At 38.6% G+C, this 23,553-nt stretch overlaps 1 protein-coding gene across 9 annotated transcripts in view; it reads right to left on the bottom strand.

Moving 5' to 3' along the window:
• The window catches only part of LOC140716795 (cell adhesion molecule-related/down-regulated by oncogenes-like), a 141,768-nt gene that overhangs the window by 24,985 nt on the left and 93,230 nt on the right, over positions 1-23,553 (bottom strand). For all 9 annotated transcript variants that reach the window (XM_073029694.1, XM_073029693.1, XM_073029691.1 and 6 more), the window contains 5 exons: positions 17,324-17,643; positions 16,790-16,964; positions 14,028-14,162; positions 8,350-8,556; positions 5,440-5,621 (listed from right to left, as the gene is read on the bottom strand). In XM_073029694.1, the coding sequence (XP_072885795.1) occupies positions 5,440-5,621; positions 8,350-8,556; positions 14,028-14,162; positions 16,790-16,964; positions 17,324-17,643 (1,019 nt within the window). The remainder of the gene's footprint in view (positions 1-5,439; positions 5,622-8,349; positions 8,557-14,027; positions 14,163-16,789; positions 16,965-17,323; positions 17,644-23,553) is intronic.

The raw sequence follows: 23,553 nt of genomic DNA, 5'->3' as shown, positions 1-23,553 counted from the left end.
AATTTAGTTCCATGAGAAGGCAGCCTGTACTGGTGATTCATGTAATAGCATGTCATGGTTGGTCCCACACTTGTTAATCATTAGAGCAGATAGAGAGACTTAGTTTCCACCACTCCTCCCCCCCAGTCAGGTTAGATGTATCAATAGCATCCAGTTTTTATACCAAGAAGCATTTGCCAGCTGCTTCCAATGTAATCTCCCATCTCAGGAGGTATATCTAAAGTAAGGATGACTACTTGTGGCGGGAATGTTTCTTGTAGAAATGTGACAAATGGTTTCTCCAAATGATGATCTGATATAAATACATCCATCAAAAATGACATTCAATTTAGGATACACCTGGAAATGAGCGCTCCACGACTATACAACCAGAAATTAGATTGCAAACTACAAACAGTTGTAATGAAAATTGTAAGCTTCAACATTGGCCAACTTGTCAAAAAAGAGAAATATAAATGAAGCACTTACTAATATCTTAATTTTATACAAGGAACAATGTGCTCGAGGAACTCAGTATGTTGAACAGCACATGTGAAGAAGCAATTGTCAACATTTTGGTTGATATCCTAGGTCATTCTACTTGAAAAGTTAACAATTCCTCCTTCTCCATAGATGCTGCTTGGCCTATTGAGTTCTTCCAGCAGTTTGATTTTTGCTCCAGGTTCCAGCATCTACAACCTCCTGTTTTAATTTATTTTATTCATTTCTTTTTTTGTAAATTAACACTGATTTCCACTGTATAGAAATGCAAGAGAAATACTATACTCAATTTTGTTGTTGGCATTGTAACTGAAAAATTAAAAAATGTTTCAATTAACCCCCAAGGTCCAATTTAACAAAACCATACATTCAGCTTAAGATTTTGGTCTCTGGGATATATCATGCAAATTCAGATGCAAGTTTTCAAAGTATGTGACGTACACTCATAGTGAGCAAATTGCTACAGTGCTTAAGATCCTGATTGTAACAATGTTAGTTTCCTCAGGATGGTGCTTGGTACCAACTCATACAGAAAGTAGCTAAAATACAAAGTGACAGCTTTTTCCCCCTCTGAAGGTACCTCACAAGTAACAAACTTATTCTGAAAATGCAGTCACTGTTATTTGTATACCTAATATGTTACTACTGGCTTAAGCCAACTGATGGCAAACCCAAAAGGAACCAAGGAAATAGCCAAAAGACAAACACTAATATATCAAGAATTTGCACTAGCTAAGCATAAAAGTTAAAAGTACCGAGCTGTAGTTGAGAATGGTGAGGAATGAACACTGTCATTCACTGTGATACTGAAAAGAAAAAAATTCTTGCTAATTATTATTTTTGTAATCTGTGCTCACCAACATTTTGCAATATTGATCCAACTACACTCTGAATGTCCCAGTAAGGTGGAAAGGCAATAAATGTGGGCATGACTGTGAACAAATGCAGAAAATGCTGCTACATTTTGTCTGTCTAAAACACAATCAGATTTTGTGTGTGCGCAAATACTACTAAAACTTATTCTTCAATTTCATATCAGTCTCAACTTATTAGACTACATCAAAGCATTTCATGTTGTTTTGGTTCAGCCTCTAGGAGGAAAATGAGGGGCACAAAGGCAAACCCTCTCTACTTTCTTTTACAAGATTGGTTATTGCATGATGTCTTTTCACCATGATGCATGGAGATAGGCAACTCAGCAGAACATGGGATCAGACCATTATGTCATGAAACACACATTTCACCAAGAGAAAAAATTCTAAAACCTGAGCTTCAAAGCAGGAAAATCAGCTTTTCCTGCATAACTATTGTCAAAGATTGCTTTAGTAAGACTAACAATCACAGAACCACAGTGAAAGAAAAAATGTAACATTAAAACTGTGAGCCCTACCCTCTTGATTAAACAAAAATAACCCTTCTGCTGCTGAGAAAGTATTAACTGTCAATTAACATGTGAATTCTTATACAGTATATCCTGATCAACGCCCACTGCATACTTCTTTACTCACTAGTTAAGTGTACAATCAATGCAACGGGTAGCCATTACTCTCCTAATATCAATTGCCTACAGTTGTGAATAATCCTGACTTTACTGATGAAATAGCAAGTAGTTGTTTGAATAGTTACACCGGACAACAAAGATTTTGCTTCCTGGGTGTATTTTACGGATTTTGGGCTGCTGACCATGAAAATAATCATGAAATTTCCCTATCATGCACCATTTAAAAAAATGCCTACATTTGTTATTTCAATTCACAATTCAAATCAATTAAAATATTGCCCACAATGTAAGTTGAAAAGTTTTCTATCTTGTCTAGGTATGCTTGGGCACGCTTAGGCAGGGCAGATGCTGCATGGCAGGACAGATTTAAGAGCGGCTATAAAAGCATCATGCGCACTGTTTATGCATTGCATTTACATATACATCAGTTTGCGATCACATTGATGTACATGCTGTACTCACATAGCATATTGCATGTACTCACTATAATAAAGTAATTGTAGTTTCAGGAGTATTTGTGATAGCAAAGTGTCTCACCAATGTTGCAATAGCTGCAATACTTTGTTATATTTGTGGCAAGTATACACTTAAATCTCAAAGACAGAGCATGACACCTCTTATTAAGAAAGCCTATGAGCTCTACTTTGGGTGTAAAATTGGCGACCAAGACAAAGCCAGCGCTGCTCACATTTGTTGCACAACATACGCAGTCGATCTTAGAGCTTGGCTCGGGGTGCTCGTAAGTCAATGCTGTTCGCTGTCCCGATGATATGGTGAGAGCAGAAGGATCATGTAACAGACTGCTATTTTTATCTGACAGTGTGTCTGGTTTCTCTGCTAAAAACAGGAAATCCATGGAATACCCCAATCTCCCTTCAGCCATAAGACCTGTGTCACATGATGATGGTCTTCCAGTACTGAGCCACGCAGAGACATGGAGTCCAGAGGAGGCCAATGAAGATGCCATGATGCACGAGTCAGGAATGGAAAACAACACTGATATTGATACAGATTTTGAACTCTTTATGTTGAGTGAGCCTCATCTGATAACTCAATCTGAGTTAAATGACCTGGTCAGAGACTTGGGTTTGTTAAAGGCAAAAGCAGAATTATTGGGTTCAAGACTGCAAGGATGGAATCTGCTGTCACCAGGCACAAAATTTCCATGAAGGATTTCAACATTTGAGACAGATGAGTCCCAGAATAACTGATGCCAAGATACAGGAAGGCAATTTTGTTGATCTACAAATTAAACAGGTAATCAATAACAGGAAATTTGAAGAACTTCTAGTGGGATCAGAGAAAATTGCATGGAAGGCAATTGTTGAAAATTTTCTTGGCAACGACAGAGCACCAAACTATGTGCAGCTGGTTGACAACATGCTTCAAACATACAAAACCATGAAGAGCAACATTTCTCTAAAAATTCATCTCCTGCATTCCCATTTAGACTTCTTCCCTGCAAACATTGGCGCTGTCAGTGATGAGCATGGTGAAAGGTTTCACCAGAACATTGTGGTCCTGTTGAAACGGTATCAGGGCAACTCAAATCCATCAATGCTGGCTGATTATTGTTGGATACTTAAGCAAGTAGTCTCAGACACCAAGTACAAATGAAAATCAACACTTTTAGGTTAGTTGAACTACTACTGCAAAGTGTCGGTATCGTTATGCAATTAAACGCATTATATTCAATAAGTTAGTTTCTTGTTCCTCCAAATTCTTACGTGATACAGGTAGTCTGAAATTATATCAGCTTCAAGTGGTCTATCATAACCACAAAAAATTTCTGAGGTTGTAGCTAGCTCCTGAGTACAGTTTCAAGTCTTCTCAGAGTTAATGTGCTTCAGAGTCTTTGTGATAATCAGAAGATTAAAATAGCCAATCTCAGGTCTTCTCAGTTAATCTATCTGCCTAGAAGGGAAACATGACAGAAGGGGAAAAATATTTGTCCAAAGCCTTGCGTGCCTGCTACCAATCTTGAATGATCTTATCAAGCAATTCAGGAATAGCATTTTTTTAAAAATGTCCTTTCATTAAAAGAAAGGCAGACAGAACATTCACTTAGTGAGAGATCAAACTATTCTACTTGCTGGCAGGAAAAAGTGTGATCGAGCACCAACTTGGATTTAATGAGTTGGCTTGTGAATGATGAGAAAACATGTTGCATAGCAATTTTTATGACTGATAAGAGCACAATCATTCACTCTCAGCCAGCAAATTCTGCCACAATTAAAATCACTGCAAGGCTCGGAATTTGATGTTATCCTCCTAATTAAGTAATTTATAGTTGCAAAAGTTTTAGATTTTTTTCTTGTATCACTGAGTTCACCATTCTGAATTGTGGCTTTTAATTACACAACTGTATTATGAACATGGCATATAAAACAGTTTTTGCTTTCATTTAACTCGTGCTAAAAGAAAGGATTGACATGAGGATTAAGCTTAAGAGAAAAAAATGGTATAGAGGATGAGGTGGGGGCAATGCTAGCAAATATTAAGAATAAACATTCCATCGATTCCTTTGCTTAAAGGTTCCCACCTACTTCAGATAAACTACATACAAATATTTGCATCTTCAGAATAAGACAGATTTTGCTCTCCTTTCATGTAAAACAATGGTGCAGCAATTAATGCTGTCACCTCACATATCCAGCAATCTTGGTTTGATCCCAATCACAGGTGTGGTCTATGTTGTTCTCCTGAAGTTTGTGTAGGAATAATTAGCTCTATTCGGAGTCAGTATGGTCTCAATGGCCAGATGTACTGCTGACTCTTTTCTAGAATCTGTTATATTAAGCTCAGAACAAATGGGCTCCTAACTGTATGACCAGCAGAGCAGGGATTTTTCAGGCAGAAGTGTTTTCTTAATTGTTATCTCATTGCCTGTTGATCTCCAAGAGCTAGGAACTCAAAGAAATATACCAGGAGACAGTGGCCAGGCAGTACTCCAGATACTAGCTGCCATGTTGTGAATATTTCTGTGACGATCTCCCATGATAGGTAATCCTAGCATATGTGAACATGTTTTTAAATGAGTTCACAATTTAAACATGCACATGTTTCATTGACACATTTTATTTTAATGGCTCATCTACTTAACTCAAGTCAGTACATACATTATGATTTTAAAAATCTTGTAAAATGTCCTGTTTTGGACTGCACTCATTTGTAAGTCATTGATACCAGTTGCCAGCAGAGTGTTTTCAGTTTAACCGATATCCAAATAGTCTTGATACATTTAGATCCTACAAAGGGAAGCTGTTAATTGGGTGTTTTCCAGATTTGCAACAAGGTTGCTATTATGAATACAAGACAGAATGTATAACCAAACTGAGGCACGCATCCCACATTTATGATATGTCACTTTATTAACAAATGCAGAGATGGAGGAAGCAAAATGAAAGGCTGAAAATAGTCAGCAGTCTGGAGACCCACTATGAAACTGCAATGCTTACCGTCCACTTCAGCATAATCTGTGTGTCAGTGATAGCCTCTGTGTAAGCAATGTGAGGTCCTGCGATTGGACGTGTTGAAAACCGGTTGCTGAATCCTGCTACTTGGTATGGCCGTGAGGCTGCACTTCTTGGGCTTTCACCATAGGCATTAATGGCAATCACACGGAACTTATAAGTGGCACCTGAGGCACAAAAATAACCCGCAAAAAAAGGAACAACAATTAGTCAAGGCACATTACTATTTCAAAGAATGCTCAAATACAACCTTGACAAATTTACTGACAGGTTGAGCCTGACTGGACATGGTGGTTTCCTGCAAAAGTGCTAAGGAAACAAAAATATCAGACTATTCAAACTGAAACCCCGTGATAGAACTGGCTGATAGAGTGCCCAGCCACAATAATGTCAAATATGAAACAAAAAGCACTAACTTTAGAGAGAATTTAAAGATGATTATTGACTACAGGTGGAGGAAACTGGAGGTCCATGAGCCAGTCCTCCTCTCGCTTGTTGTTGCTGGAGGATGGTGCCGGAGTCTTGGATCTTGGGCAATGTTGAATTGATGCGGTTGTGGTCTGGACTCTGTAGTTCAAGTTGTGAAGTCTATGGTTTCTGGTTGCTGTTCTGTGCGATGTTGACTGGGGTGGACTGCCTCTGCGGTTAGTGAACAGCACGGTGCTTGAATGGACTGAACTGAGTTGAAGCTGGACATTCCTGTACTGTTTCGTTGACTTTGTGGTTGATGTTTTATATTCTGTGTTCTTTTGCCTTGGCATTTACGTGATTTGTAATACTTCTGGCGTTTGCGCAATTTGTTCTTTTTTGCGGTTTGCGCAATTTGTTCTTTTTTGCGGTTTGCGCAATTTGTTCTTTTTTTGCGGTTTGCGCAATTTGTTCTTTTTTTGCGGTTTGCGCGATTTATTCTTTTGCAATTTGCGCCATTTGTTCTTTTTTTGCAGCTTACGCAATTTGTTCTTTTTTTGCACATTGGGGGTTTGCTGTTTTCCTTTGAATTAATTTCATGGTTTCCTTTGCTTCGTGGCTGTCTGTAGGAAGACAGATCTCAGGGTTGCATACTGCATACATACTTTGATAGTAAAAGTACTTTGAATCTTGAATCAGGAGATTAGAGGGGGAGAGAATAAGCAACTTTAAATTCCTTGGCATTATCAGTTCAGAGGATCTGTCCTGGGTGCAGCATGCAACTGCCATCACAAAGAAGACACCTCTATTTTCTTAGAAGTTTGCGCAGACTCTGCATGTCACCTAACGTTTTGGCAAACTTCTATAGATGCGCGGTAGAGTGTATACTGACAGGTTGTATGACGGCCTGGTATAGAAATACCATATCCTTGAATGGAAAAAGCTACAAGTAGTGGATGCAGGCCAATCCATCACAGGTAAAGCCCTCCACACCACTTGAGCACATCTACAAGAAGTGTTGTCATGGAAAAGCAGCATCCATCATCAAAGACCCCACCCTGCTCTCTTCTCACTGCTGCCATGAGGAAGGAGGTACAAGAACCTGAAGTCACACACCATCAGGTTCAGGAATAGTTGTTACCCCTCAACCAGAGGGGATAACTTCAATCACTTCAACATGGAACTGATTCCACAGCATATGGACTCATGTTCTCGATATTTATTGCTTATTTATTATTACTTTTCTTTTTCTACTTGCAGTTTGTCTTTTGCACATTGGTTGTTGTTTGTCTCTCTCTGTCATATGCGGTTTTTCATTAATTTTGTTTTGCTTCTTTGCATTTACTGTGAATGCCCACAAGAAAATGAATCTCAGGGTAGTACACAGTGACATGTATGTAGTTGATAATAAATTTGTGTTGAACGTTGAGAAAGTATCCATCTAAATTCCTGTTGCAGGATAATTAATCCAGAGGCCTGGATTAATTATCTAGACAATGTGAGGATAAATCATACTGAGGTCACTTAAGATTTCGAATTCAGTTTTAAAGAAATCTAAATCTGATGTCAGTAGATCTGATGCACAATTGTCGTATTGGCAGAAAAACTACTGGTCCACTCATATCCTCTTACTAAAGGAATCCAATCTATTTTGTTCACATTAGCCTAAATGCACATACTGTATAATTGCATTACAACAAGGTTAAAATTAATTATTCTCTTGAAACTGCCACAAATGTGGACTACAATGGTTTAAGGAAGACTATCACTCTTGTTAAGGCCACTTAGATAGACAACAAATCCTATGCCACTGCTACTATATTCAGAAAAATGCTACTCCTAGCTGCCCACCAAGCTACTGCCATCTGCCTGTGTTTGGCCCACAGCTTTCTAAGCCTCTTGTATCTATGTACTTTATCTTGGTCTTTTAAATCTTGCTAAAATGCCCACCTCAACCACTATTTCTGACAACTCATTCCAATTATGCATGATCTTTGTGTGAAGCTGCCATCCCTGATGTCCATTTTAAATCTTATCTCTGATCTTAAACCCATGCTTTCATTTTTAGCACCCTCTTTGGGAAAAAGACTAAGTGCTTTCACCCTCTTTATGCCTATCATGGTGTCTTACACCTCTATCAGCTCACCCATCAATCTCCTACTTTCCAGGGAATAAAATCATAATCTAGGCAACCTCTTTGTAACTCATATTGTAAATTGACCACTGTCATAATGTAAGATAACAGAAAACCAGGATTCAATATGGATATAGTACTCTCCACGTACAAAGATTTCACTGACATTGCATTGTGTAGGTTTAACATTAAGCGTATGTCCATTGAATTGTTTCCATAATAGGAACTGAAATCCTTGAGTGACAAGAAAAACTTCAAAAATATATAAAAGAACAGCAGTTTTAGACACCTCTTCACCTCACAAACTTTCCAAATGTAATGGCAGTTTATACTTCACTTATTTGGACTGTTACCTGGCTCAAGATTTCGTACTTCTACAGAGAGTTTTGATGGAGAGATGTTGTCTGCTGCCACCAGCCAGTCACTATTCTTTCCCATGCATTTGTACTCCACCTTAAAGGAAGTGATAGGGGAGCCGCCATTTGCTCTTGGGATCCATGTCACATACACAGATGTTTCTGAGGCAGTTGAGATTGTAGGACGGTCTGGTGCCTCAGGGACTAGATAGAGGGAAAACAGATGTTATCAGGGTATTGGAGAGCTTGACTTAGTTAATAATTAGTTTATGAAATAATATACCCATTTGGAAAAAGAATGAGTCAAAAGCTGAAGCTCTAATGTCTGTTTTAGTCACAGCAAGTGCCTGAAATTAGAAAAATATCAAACCTATCTTCCCTCTTGGACACCATCCCACTTCTAGACTGATTAACTCTGTTTTGTTATTTATTTAGCATAATGACAAAGATATCTGCCACTATTTGTTTCATCAGAAATTCTCATGTTTCCAAAATGTGAAGAACAATGTCTCAGTTTCTTTTAGCATAGGTCATAAAAAGAAAAAGATAAAAAAAATTCAATAATTATGTTAGAAAGCAAAATATATACTATATTGTGGCAACCTACATTAACATTACTCAAAAGAAAAAAAAACTAATGGCTTTTTAAAACTTGTATTGAGTGCAGTAGTTATTAGTTCTATGTGAAAGACCCAATTACTGTTCAAGTGGCTGGTGGAGTGTTAATTTATGATTAAAATATGCCATTCACAATTTCTTCACTTATATGATGAGACCATGGCTTAAAATGTTAAGAAGGCAAGGATGGAAAGATTAGAAAACCTTGGATGTCCAGAGGGGTGGTGAATTTGGTCAAGAAGAAAAAGGAAAAGTACATAAAATGTTGGAAGTTATGATCAACAGAGCACATGGAGGATTATAAAGAAGCCAGAAAAAAAACTAAAAAAGGGAAGTAGGAAAGCCAGGAAAAGTCCTTGGCAAGTACAATTAAGGCGAATCCCAAGGCATTCTATACATACATCAAGAGAAAGAGGGTAACTAGGGAGAGGGTAGGACCACTCAAGGATAAAGAGGGAACAGTTGCTTGGATGCAGAGAACATTAGTGGGGTACTTAAGTATTTTGCTTCAGTATTTACTAAGGAAAAGGACACAGAGGACCAGGAGATCAGTGTTGAGTGTATAAATATGTTAGGGCACTTAGAGGTCAAAAAGGAGGTAGTGTTGGGCCTCCTAATGAATATTAAGATGGACAAGTCCTCAGGGCCTGATGGGATTTACACCAGGTTATTGAAGGAAGCAGGAAATGAGATTGCTAGGGCCTTGACCAGCATCTTCATGTACTCTCTAGGCACAGGCAAGGTCCTGGAGGACTGGCAAGAGGCTAATGTTGTACCTCAATTTAAGAAGGGAACAAGGGAAAATCCTGGGAACTATAGACCAGTGAGTTTCATGTCAGTTGTAGGGAAATTGCTGGAGAAAATTCTTAGAGATAGGATATATAAGTATTTGGAAATCCATGGCCTAATTAGGGCAAGTCAGCATGGCTTTAAGCAGGACAAGTTGTGTCTTAGTAACTTAAGATTGAGTTTTTTTGACAAGGTGACTAGAGGGATTGATGAAGGTAGGGCAGTGGATGTTGTCTACATGGATTTTAGTAAGGTGTTTGACAAAGTCCCTATGGGAGGCTAATCTGGAAGATTAAGATGCATGGGGCTCACGGCGAAATGGCTATTTGGATTCTGAATTGGCTTGCACGTAGAAGCCAGAGGGTAATGATCAATAGGAGCTGGAGGTCTGTAATTAGTGGAGTTCCACAGGGATCTGTACTGGGACCTCTGCTGTTGGTGATGTATATAAATGACCTGGATGAAAATGTAGATGGGTCGATTAGCAAGTATGTGAGTGATACCAAGATTAGTGGAGTTGTGGATAGTGTAGAAGACTGGCAAAGAATACAGTGTGATATAGATCATTTGCAGAAATGGCAAATGGAGTTTAACCCAGATAAATGTGAGGTGTTGCACCTTGGTAGGACAAATGCAAGGAGACAGTACAGTGTTAAGGGCAAGATCCTTTAACAGTGTTGCTGAGCAGAGAGATCTTGGTACCAAGTTCATAGTACTTGTACAAGTTCATGGTAAAGGTAAATACATTACAGGCTTTTAAGAGACACTTAATTAGGCGCATGAATGTGAGGAAGATGGAAGAATATGGACATTGTTTAGGTACAAGGAATTAGTTTATTGGGGGGGGGGGGGGGGGAGGAGAGAGTTGATTTACTTTTTAGCCGGTCCAGCACAAAATTATGGGCCAGGGGCCTGTTCCTCTGCTGTATTGTTCGATGTTCTCATATTCTAGTGCCCCAATGCTGTACTAAAGCCCACATTTATATCACTGTCTTGATAATATCACAGTTTTGTCAACAGTACAAGCAGAAAGTGATTTCTCAACGGAAGCAGAAAATTCAGAAGGGCAGCTAACTACCAACTCATCTCCCAAAATCATTCTCTCAGGTTTCTAACACTTAGTCTCTCTACACAATCTATCCATCATGCAAGATTTCCAGTTTAAAAAAAAGAGAACTTGCTCTGGCAATAGAAAAAGTATCAAATGAGGAAAATAGTAACCCATCTCTTAGATTAAAAAAAAGCTTGCCATTGAATAGATTAATCTAGTCAGCTATAATCAGCTATTAATTGGTGATTATAGTTGACTAGAATTTAATCACCAATGGAACTTTATTATCTCAAGTGCCTCCGCCAAGCTGTTATTCCAGATTGAATTTAGATTTCAGTAGTTCTAGAGAAAAAAAAATTCTTATGCTGAACTTTTTAGGTTATGGTCTTGTGCACCAGTTCCAAAATAATACATTAGTAAATAAAATTACACAAACTGCAGAAATGTTTATTGTTGGAATGTTAATTTTAAAATTGTTAAATAAACCTTAAAGTCCAGAGGTGCCAGAGGGGAAAATAATACAAGAGCTTAGTATACTCTTTTTTTTCTACATATTCAATTTGTGATGAGATGTTGGCCAAGTGCAGCTATAATTCTAATCAAGCATCAACCCACTTGATTTGCATTTAACTCATCATTTTAAGCTTTTGTTTCCTTCATCATTGACAAACCTGTGGGTGCAGAATATACTACTACCTATACCTTCCAATGTTCATTTTTTAGATCAAATCTTAACAACTCTTTTTGAGGATTTTTGTTTTTTCATTGAGGGCAACTTTTGAAGGGGTAAGATGTAACAATGGTCTTAAAGGCTATTGTAGTCCTCATAAGCTTCCATGTTCTCATAAATTCTGCCCTTGCTCTGAAAGTTTTAAAATAATATTTTGCATTTAGCATTCTCATGAAATTGAAGGCATTTGGATGATCAAATTCACATATTCTGTGCTAGCATTAAAGATATCAAACCCGGGCATTGCAACTAGGTATAAACAAAGCTCCCTATGCCACTCCAATATTAAGCTTGAGCCCCAATTTCACAAGTCCACAATAATCATACTTGCAACCTTTTCATCTAGACATATTTCACATTGGAATTTACACACAGTAGGTAGACTCTGAGCCTCAAATTAATTTTATTTTGTTTCCTATACCAAGTGAATAGAAAACACCAACATCGATCAGCACAGAAATTTAAACAAGAATCTGAGATTAGAAGACTAGTTACAAGATATTATACTTCTGCATTTTGATCCATTGTAAAAACAGACGTGCCAAGTAATTTGAACACAGAAATGAATCACAGTCAAAATAATACTTACTGAACTCAGAGCAACTTTAGAGAGCAAAGAAGACAGAAGAACAGTGTTAGTAAAAACAAATTATCAAAACAGAGTGGTTCCCAGTGTTAGACCCAGTCATTTGACAATGCCCGCTGACATTGTAGTTTAAAAAAATATTATCTGACAATCTGCATAATAATAAAGACTGACACAGTATTGGAGATTTACTAATAGATATCAATATTATTAGCAGCATATTAAAGTTACATTGGCTTTAGTACGTTTAGTCACCAAAATGACTCCAACCCAAATCTATAACTTGGAAAATTGAACACCCATGATTCAGCCAACTACAGTTGCCAGAATCTCAGATTTAACAACCGGAAGATTCTTGCCCACCTTTAAACCAATCACCCCACCTCTAGGAACAGAACTAAATTCAGTGGTCTGGATTCATGTTATGGAATTTGTTTTTGAATATCTTTACAATATTTCTGAAGACTGTTCGGGCTTGCAATGGCACTTTTATTTTTGTCTATGGCCACATATCTTGCAAGAGAGCAGTGTCGACAACAATGTGGGACAGGAATTAGTTAGCCTCTACTTGGCAACTCCTTTTTGATGTCATACCAGAGATTGAAAAGATTAGCTTTATTTATTATGTGTACATCAAAACATACAGAAAAATGCATTTGTATTAAATCAAGTCACTGAGGATTGCATTGGGCAACCTACATGTGTCAACATACTTCAAGCGCCATCATAGCATGCCTAAAGCTCACTAATCCTAACCATACGTCTTAGGAATGTGGGAGGAAACCAGAGCACCTGGAGGAAACCCACACAAACAGGGGGAGAAAGTACAAACTCACAGAAAGCAGTGGAAATCGAACACTGATCTTACAGCTGGCACAGTAAAGCAAAGTGCCAACAGCTACCATGGTACTCCTACAATGCAATAACCTTATCCTCACTACCAAGAATAATTTCATAAATTGGTAGTTAATATCAACTAAAGGAATAGTTGGGAATAGAAGTAAAAGGGCACTTCTCAAAAACATTGCAGCAACCAGCCTTTTCAGCTCTTTAACCATAGATGCAAGCTTGCAGAATCCTATTCTTACCCATGATATGCCCTTCAGTGCAGTTTACTTCAATACCATTCCCTTCAGCTCATTCCTAATGCATCGCTGCCCACTTTATTTCACTGTATCCCCCAAGAATTATTCCATTTAGTGTAGACAGAAAACATTGCTGAGACCATAATATTAATCATGGAGGGAGTAATTTACATCAGGGGTGATGTAGGCAGTTTATGATCCTATTCTTTCTCAAAACCTCTGGTTGGAGTCAAGATAGCTTCTGAAATAAAGAGTGATAGGATAAAGGTCTAGCATTTATTAGAGGGAGGCAAGAAAAGTTAGACTAGGTTAAGGATGAAATTATGACTGAGGTTAATATACTTTTAAAAGGACATTACTATTTGCATCAAGGTTGAATAGATGATTATAATTTTTAGAGTATTGTGAGAAACCTATGATTTTGGTTCAGCTGTTGGTAAATGGGCAGGGAAGATTATGCAACACACACAAAATGCTGGTGGAATGCAGTAGGCCAGGCAGCATCTATAGGAAAAAGCACAGTCAACTTTCGGGCGGAGACCCTTTGTCAGGACTGATTATGATTGATTAGGACAAGGGACGTGTCTTGATATGCACAGAGATAGGGTTTGTAGAGCATACAGTAGTGAAACATTTTATAACAGGTTGAAGAGTATTAAAATTTAATTACACTGCTAACTATGGTTAAATAGCTTCTAAAGGGAACTGGTAGACTTTGAGTTAACATTAAAGGCTAGGATTGTTTTAGGATTCAGTTGAAAAAGTCAGGGTTGGGAGAAAGGTAAACAGAATTATGGATTGCAGAGGAGTTAGTACCTCCACTATGGCGTGTTGAATCATGGATTACTACACCATAATTAGTGTGGCTCTTATCCTCGATTGCTGTTTTCTTGGGGACTCCAACTGGTGGTGCAGGTATCAGAGATTTTCCCTTCGACTTTGAGGACCGCCCTGAGACAGAGAGAAAATAAACCAGGACATTAAAGAATAGAAACAGCAAAATATTCAGAAGACTCCTCAATTACTGCATGTAGTACCACTGCGCAATGCTCTCAAAGCAAAGGTTGATTTGAGTTACCTCAATGCTATGAAAGCTTAAACTGAAGAGCAATTCTGTTTCAAGGCCTGGCTTTAACACTTCAAATCTTACTTCTCCCCACTTATCTTTCACTACCCTCACTCAACAAACACTAATCTAGTCTACCATCACAATTCTGTGGAAGGAAGTCCTCTTACAACATTTTAGTTTCTAAATTAGCACTTGCAATGCCATGGCAGGAAATGATTGAGACTGAGGAAATAGGATTAATAGGCACTACTTACTGGCTGGATGGCTTGATATAGGGACAAAGTGGCCTGTTTCCATACCATATTACTCCCTGATTCCAATTTGAATCAAGGCAAATAGGGTTAATGCGTGGATATTAAATACTGCATTTTTTGATGAGCAACACGAGATCATTACAACAATATCAGTTGGTAAATTGATGCTAAAACTGCAAAGAAACAGCATCATCTTCTAAAAACTGCAGACTGCATCCCTTATACCATGCAGCAGTATTTGTGTATGTTCTACAACTAGGATGTTAAAACTCTTTGCCTTTGTAAGTCAAGCACGGGAATCTGGCAGTAAAATATTAAGGCTAACCAATGCTCCAAAAACTAAATACAGTGGATTCCGGTTAAATGGGCTTTTGGCTCATCGGGGCTGCCATTTATTTGGGACAACTCTTAAAGAACAAAAACTAATGAAGGAAATAACGAAGATTCCCTTTGTTGATTTGGGACACTGTCCCGCTTAACTGGTTCAGGACACTGCTGTTGAACAGTTTCTGAACAGCATCAATCATGTGCACTTGTGTAGCTGCTAGATACTACCCCGTGCTTAGACTGAGGAGTTTTAAAAATGGCGCTAGTTGCATGTGTTTGTGTTCAAAAAGCAGTAATTTCTGTCACAGACAGTTGGCAAGAAATAAGCAGCAAGACCATATTTTGTTCCTGTTTTGTTCACTGTTTTGAACCTGTTTTGTTCACTGCTGTCAATCAAAGTATTGTATGAAGGCTGTCCATTATCTACACTAGGTGCCTGTGCTAATTTTGTTCATTTACAGTCAATCAAAAGAACACGGCAGTATACACTGAATGAATTCCTCCATCGATTTCTATAGGGAACTAATACACAGTTTTATAATACCGTTGCAATATTGATAGTGTTCTAATTTGTTCTGTATTTCATTTAAATACATAATTTGTTACTCAGTTAAATGGTAGTTTGTCATTTTTATAATTTAATCATTTCCATTAAACTTCGGCTACTTCAGGCAGCTGTTTGACTGCACCAAGATGTACTGGTCTCAATGTGTCCTATTTATCAGGAATCTACTGTATCTGAATTTATACTCAAATATAATAATGAATTCTTATTCATTATTAAATTCTTATTATACTCAATATAATAAGAATGTCCAATATTCTATGGTGGCCTTATTACTTCACTAGTTATAAAACACAGATATATTAGGGTCATGAGAGGTTAACAATTCTTAAAAAAGGTAATTTAGGATTTAATGTTAAAAAGGATTTTCAACTATTTAGATTCATAACCCCTAAAGAATCAAGCAACAATGAGAGAAATGTGCAAATTAAGCAGAGTTCCCTGTGCTTTGAAGGTCAGACTCTACTGATGTAGCATGAAGTTTTCAGGCCAAAAGTAATTTCAACGTGTGGATGCCTATTGCATACAAGTTGATGTATATGGTGCAAGCTTTTATTCAAAGTAACTGCTTATTAGCAATAGGTCTGTTTTACTTACTAAAATTACATTGATTTATTATAGTGAATTACCCAACTCTAGAGTTGGAATGAAGATTTTTTTTGGTCACACATGCTTCTGTCAAACAGAGCGGAGCTTACAGCGTGAAATCAATGTCACATTGTTTCCATGCATTGCTGTCCACCTGTTTTATTTAAGGCCTAGCCTACAAACCTCAGTCTGCCCATCTTCACACTAACAGAACTTTGCATTAATGCCACTATCTTAATTTAGAACTGTGGCAGGAACTGATTGGTAACAGGCTCTACCTTGACAGCTGGAACTTTTATGGAGCTATCAGGGGAAAAAAAAAGCACTCTGACTTCCTTTGGAAATGTTCTGCTTTATCTTTTTCATCTCGAAAGCAGCCTCTGGTATTTCACCCGTGTGCTTACGATACTATACCAAAACAGCAAGCACTTGCAAAGAGTAACACCGCAAAGGGCATCCAAAAGGAAACTCAATCCTAACCTTGCTCAACTACAAAGCAACTAATTTCAAAAGTCAATGATAACAATCAGGAGGATTTAGGATGATTCAAGATGATTCTTAAATCAGAGGCAGAAATCAATTTTAGTAGCCTGTTACTGATATAGACAAGATCAAATTGATATCAACTTGAGACTTGCTTCATCTGTGTTATACATGATCACATTATGTTGGACATTTTTCTATCGAGAATACTCAAAATCAATTATTACAAAACTCCACCCCCAAGAAAGCAACTTGTCAGTGCTTAAGTGCTTTTCTTTAAATCGTATTGTACCTTTGCCAGTTCGAAATGTCAGCATAGCTGGTTGACCTTCACCAGAAGCACTTCGTGCAACCATAAGCACTTCATACAAGCTAGAGGATTCAAGCTCGGCGAGTTGCAGTTCATTCTCACTTCCAGGGACCCGGATCGTGTGCCAGTTTCCCAACATATTCTCGTTGTTGTCAAGCTACGATGAAAGAAAGAAATTAGCAAAGGTGCTTGCATTATTATTCTCAATTCCATTTGACTTTGCTATCTCTCTTGTATAATAATCTTTTGCACTAAAAAAAACCATGGGCATCTTAAGACTCAGGCAGGCCACGATATCACTGCAACCCAACTAGTCAGTGCGCCAGACGCTTTAAGGGATTCTGCTGGCTCAGATTAGAGCATCATCTCCACATCAGGAGCCTACACTTAATAATGATATCCTTCAGAACTGAAAAATGTTAAAACAATGTAATTTTCATGCAGATTATATCAAGCCAACAATAATAATGATAGAGTTGGGAGTATCGAGGTTGTACATCAGTATCAGCATCATACCTTGCGATACTTGACAAAGTAGGCATTGATAGGTGAGCCACCATCTTTTCCTGCTCTCCAAATCAAATCATAACTATCTGGGTTAGTGGTATATGGAGCACTGAGAATGATGGGAGCATCAGGTGGAGAGGCAACATTTGTCTTCGGTGTTGCCTTAGGAGCAATCAACTCCTTTGTTGGCTGCTGTTGTTGGAGCACAAAGCCGTGCTTATAATCATAGTCCATGCTTTCATCGCCTTCGTCACTCTGAATAACATCTGAACCTCTTGCTGCCATTGTGGGCTCTGGGTCATCAACTCCTGCCTTTGCGTCAATGGAAACTAATAGGGAAAAGAAAATATATTGCAATTATTCTCAAAATTATAGCTACTTTTACCAATTTAAATAATGCTGACTGCTTAACATTCTTTGTCTTATTTTCACCAGCCCCAAACACATTTAAATTCCAACAGTCCAAAGTAGTAAGATTGCTATTCAGAGCCAGAGGAAACATACACCATGGTCCCCAGATGTTCATCTCACCGCCTCTTGCAAGAGAACCAAGGAAAACTATCAACCTTTCTCATTTAATTGAAGCCAGACTATGTTTGCTCTCGTTTATTTATTTAGGATACCGCAGGCAGCAGCAGGATAGGGGAGGATGGGCTGCACTTGTTGAAACTGGCACGTCTCTCAATAACAAAGAAACTATCAATTCCAAGAGCCTGCCAGCACCTCTCAGCTGATCTAAGTGTTTATACTTGAACAGCCAGTTGCAATCATTTAACCCTAGAGGTGCAGGCTTGGTGAACTTGGGATATACTTACAGTGTTAAAAAATACCATATTAATACAAGTTGTTATGCCACCAATCTGTAATGAAGACAAGGTGGTCATAAGTGAAATAATGCTGACAACTCTAGATATCAGGACCTACCAGATATGGAGGATTAAGAGAGTTTGGGAAGGCACAACAATACCAATCTCCCATTTTATTTTAATAGAATCTACCTATATTTCACTATGTTGACTTCAGTGCTAATCTAAATCTGATCCATGCTCAGTGGCTGGCTAACAAGACAGAATTATTCAATCCTGTCAAGAAACTGCATGCAATATCAAGGTCACCAATTATTTATGTATTACAACAAATGTGATCCCAGTGGAAAAAAAGTACAAGACACTTGGATCCAGAACTGGAGAGTCAGCTTCTCAGTACTGTTTTTTTTTAATGTGAAGTTAAGCTGAAACACCATAAGCACTCTCAAATGAATTCAGAAGATTCATGGTACTACTTTGAAGAATTATCACTGTTTGAGAATTTATGTGCAAACTGGTCACTGTTTTGCCAACAGTATCATGGCATCTAAACATCTTAGAGGTGTGCATAGATTCAGCATGTCTCCAAAATCTTGGCAAACTTCTGAAGATGCACAGTGGAGAGTATCCTAACTAATAGCTGGTATGTAAATACCAATGTCCTGAAAGAGAAGAGATTACAGGAAGTAGTGGATACAGGCCAATCTATTACAGCCAAAGCCATCCCCACCATTGAATACATTTACATTGAGTGCTACCACAAGAAATTGGCATCCCCACCATCCAGGCTATGTCTTCTTGCTACCACCACTGAGCAGGAGGTACAGAAGCCTTAGATCCCACACCACCAAATTCAGTAACAATTACTACCCTACAACAACCATCAGGCTACTGAAACAGTGTGTGGATTTTACAACCTCACAGACTCGTTATAACCCATATTCTCAGTATATTTTTCTCTCAGTTTGTCTTTTACACACTGAATATTTGTCTGTCTTTGTCTGTTTATCTATGTTTTTTTGGAAGCTATTGTATTTCTTTATTTTTCCTGTAAATGCCTCAAGAAAATTAACCCAAAGTAGCAATGGAAACATACACGTACTTTGATAATAAATCAAGTTTGAACTTTGAACTTCATAAGTATATGGGGTGCAATGTGATAAAGCTGTCTCATGGCTTCAGGAAATTAGGTTCAATCCCAACTTTGGGTGCTTCTGTGTGGGGCTTGTACATTCTTTAAGTGATTGTAAGTGCCTCCTTGGTGCTATGCTATGCTCCTACATCCCAGACATGCTGACTGGTTAACTGGCATCTGCAGATTATCCCATAGTGCAGGTTACTAGCAAATAGAATCCAGGGAGATTGAAGGCCATGTGAGAAAATAAATTGCAAAAAAAAAATCAGGGAAAGTGGAGGGAGAATGGAATTAATAGACCTGTTGCCCTATGTGGGCTTGTTAGGAGAAATGGCCCTCAAGATTTGTCTAACAGCAAAGCACTCTGGAACTATCTGAAAGGGAAGCACAATATACTAAATAAATGTAAGACAATACAGATTGCCCCTGGGTGATGAATGACAAACTTATGGACATCCCTATGTTATAAACAAGCTCTTGGAATATTAATTTAAAAGTCTGACACATATATTTGCTCCTGCAAACAGCAGAACTAGTTTCTTCTCCTTACACTTTTAATAATTGTTCTTTTTAGTCCAGTGTGCTTTTCATGCCATTACAATACTGTGGAGTGCAATTTCCCTGCAGTGATTTTGTGTATTTTCCAACTTATGGACAAAATTAACTTGCAGACATCTAAAACTGGAGCCATTTGTTAACCAGAATGGCCTGCATAGCTAATGGCATACCTCAAATCACAGATATGAACAAAAGGATAAGCTTTTCACATGGCATTGACAATTAATGATACTCCTACACATCTGGCGTTGAGGTTTGCACTACATACTCCAGTCTCAATAAAGTCATGTTGGCAAAGAGAATTCATGCAGTTATACAAACTTCAGAAATATCCTCTACAGATTTTTTAAATTCAATAAGATGAAGTGAAACAATAATGGAACAGTGTCAATGATTAGGTTACTGGAGCATAAAGCCACAAATTCTTCACAAAAAAAGCAGTTATTTATTATTGGTTTATTTGCAGAACAGCAGAATGTTGAAACTTTATTACAATCTGGAACAGTCAGTCAACTCAATGTTACACTGTTGCAAACCTAGTAATTAATACGGTTCTCCAACTGGTCAAAGTATTGAACTGTTAGGTTCTATGTTTCAAAGGAGGTTTTTTGCTTTAACTTACTGAGATTTGAACTGGATTCTTACACAACTTCATAATTGAGCAGCTCAACATCCAGTCTTGCTTCAGATTTAACAGATATCCTTTTAACTATGTGAAACTTTAAATTTTATTAATGTCAGCCAGATATTTCATGACACTGCAAACCTCCCAATGGTTCCTACCTGCCATTTGTGAACTCAAATTGCTAGGTAGGCTTAAAACACCAATTGCTCATTTTGTTTAGGGCTGCACTCTTCCTAATTAGTCTCAGTTTGAGTATAGACTAGAATGAAACTATAGTTTATTTCATTCTTTGTATTTAGAGTTCTGCAGGTACATACCTTGTAGTTGTGTGTGGAGTTGTTCAGAATTGCAGTACGAAATATCTTCAATATCACTGCAAAATTTGTTTCGAGACTCTCCTTAACTCTGCTTTATTCAGTGGCATAGTTAGCCTTACTCAGGTTGCGAAGCGAGGGGTTTTAAGTAAGAGAAGCTTTCGTGGGATTTCGGCCAGCGCAGTCACAATTCATTAGTAAATGCAAGTAAAAATAAGGCAGGGACAAGCAGAGCGGCCATTGCGTGAATGGATCAGGGTGAGAGTGGAGAGGCTTTGACTCATCGGGCTTGGACAAGGTACATATTTAGCATGTCTCTTCTTCATTCTTCACCTGACTGTATAGTTAGAGTAGAGTGGATGGCTCCAGGGGCTGTGTTGTGTTCTTTGTGTGTGATGTGGGAATTCTGGGAGACCTTCAGCCTCCTGGATAACCACATCTGCACCTGGTACACTGAGCTGCAGCTCCTCAGAGAGCATGTCAAGGAACTGGAGTTGCAGCTCAATGACCTTCGGCTCATACAGGAAAATGAAGAGATGATGATGATATGAGCAACAGAGAGGTAGTCACCCCTAAGTTGCAGAAGACAGGTAAATGGGTGACGGTCAGAAGAGGGATGGGAAATGGGCAGCCAGTACAGAGTACCCTTGTTGCCATTTGACTCATTAATAAGAATACTGCTTTGGATACTGCTGGGGGAGGGGGGGTGGGGGAGAGATGAACTACTGGTGGGGGAGGGGGTGCAAGTGAAGGGTCTGCAGTAATGGCAGGGGGTTCCATAGTTAGAAGAGTAGACATGAGATTCTGTGGATATGATAGAGACACAAGGATGGTATGCTGCCTCCTACATGCCAGGGTTAGGGACGTCTCGGACTGGGTCCACGATATTCTGAAGGGGACGGGTCAGCAGCCAAAAATCTTGGTACATATTGGTAAAATTGCAATCAGTGGGATGAGTTGCCATGGAAAAGGTGGACAAAATGGAAAAGGCTGAAGGATTTTACAATTGAAGGCATTATATTTGAATGCATGCTGTATACAGAATAAGGTAGATGATCTTGTAGCGCAGTTAGAATTTGGCAGGTATGACGTTGTGAGCATCACTGAGTCTTGGCTAAAAGAAGACTATAATTGGGAGCTTAACATCCAAAAATACATGTATCAGAAGGACAAGCAAGTAATCAGAGGGGGTGGGGTGGCTCTGTTAATTCAAAAAAAGAGGTAACATAGGATCAGAAGATGTAGGATCCTTGTGGGTAGAGTTAAGACAGTGCAAGGGTAAAAAGACCCTAATAGGAGTTATATACAGGTTCCCAAACAGTAGCCAGGATGTGGGCTACAAATTACAAAGGGAGATATAAAAGGCATGTCAAAAGGGCAATGTTACAATAGTCATGGGGAATTTCAATATGCAGAAAGATTTGAAAAATCAGGTTGGTGCTGAAGAACATGTAGAATGCCTACAAGATGGCTTTTCAAGAGTAGCTTGTGGTTGAGCCCACAAGGGGATCAGCTCTTCTGGATTGGGTGTTGTGTAATGAACTGGATTTAATTTGCTTAAGGTAAATGAACTTTAGGAGGCAGTGATAATACAATAGAATTCACCCTGCAATTTGAGAAAGCTAAAGTGAGATGTATCAGTATTACAGTGGAGTAAACGGAATTACAGAGGCATGAGAGAGGAGCTGGCCAAAGTTGATTGGAAGGGGACACTAGTAGGGATGGCCGAGTTTCTGGGAGCAATTTGGAAGGTGCAGGATATGCATGTCCCAAAGTAATATTATAAAGGCAGGATGACACAACGGTGGCTGACAAGGAAAGTCAAAGCCAACATAAAAGCAACAGAGAGGGCATATATTAGAGCAAAAACTAGTGGGAAGTTAGAGGATTGGAAAACTTTTAAAAAATCAACAGAAGGCAATGAAAAGCCATGGGGGGGTGGAGAGATGAAATGTGAAGGTAAGCTAGCCAACCGTATCAAAGAGGATACCAAAAGATTTTTCAGGTATGTAAAGAGAAAAAGAGAGGTGAGAATAGATATAAGACCGCTGTAAATGACGCTGGATAGGTAGTAATGGGGGACAAGGACATAGCAGATGAACTGAATTGTGCATCAGTCTTCACTGTGGAAGACACTAGCAGTATGCTGGAAGGTCAAGATTGTCAGGGGTCTGAAGTGAGTGCAATTTCTACTACTAGGGAGAAAGTGCTTGGGAAACTGAAAGGTCTGAACTAGATGGACTACACCCCAGGGTTTTGAAAGAAGTGGCTGAATAGATCAATCGTGGAGGCATTAGTAATGGTCATTCAGGAATCACTAGATTCTGGAATGATTCCTGAGGACTGGAAAATAGCAAATGTCACTCCACTTTTCAAGGAGGAAGGCAGAAGAAAGGAAATTTTAGGCTAGTTAGCCTGACCTCAGTGGTTGGGAAGATGTTGGATTTGTTTGTCAGACAGGAGGTTCCGGGGTACTTGGCGGCACATGATAAAGTAGGTCTAAGTCAGCAGGGTTTCCTTAAGGGAAAATCTTGCCTGACTAATCTGTTGGAATTCTTTGAGGAAATAACAGGCAGAATAGACAAAGGAGAATCAGTGGATGGTGTTACTTGGATTTTCAGAAGGCCTCTGACAAAATGCCGCACATGAGGCAGCAGAACAAGGGCCCATGGTATTACAGGAAAAATACTAGCATGGATAGAACATTGGCTGATTGGCAGGAAGCAAGGAGTATGAATAAAAGGAGCCTTTTCTGATTGGCTGCCAGTGACTAACGACGTTCCATAGGAGTCAGTGTTGGG

This window comes from Hemitrygon akajei, chromosome 26 (genome assembly GCF_048418815.1).
Source record: "Hemitrygon akajei chromosome 26, sHemAka1.3, whole genome shotgun sequence".
In the NCBI taxonomy this organism is placed as follows: domain Eukaryota; kingdom Metazoa; phylum Chordata; class Chondrichthyes; order Myliobatiformes; family Dasyatidae; genus Hemitrygon; species Hemitrygon akajei.
The sequence above is the reverse complement of the archived record's forward strand: the minus strand, read 5'-3'. Positions and strand labels throughout refer to the sequence as shown.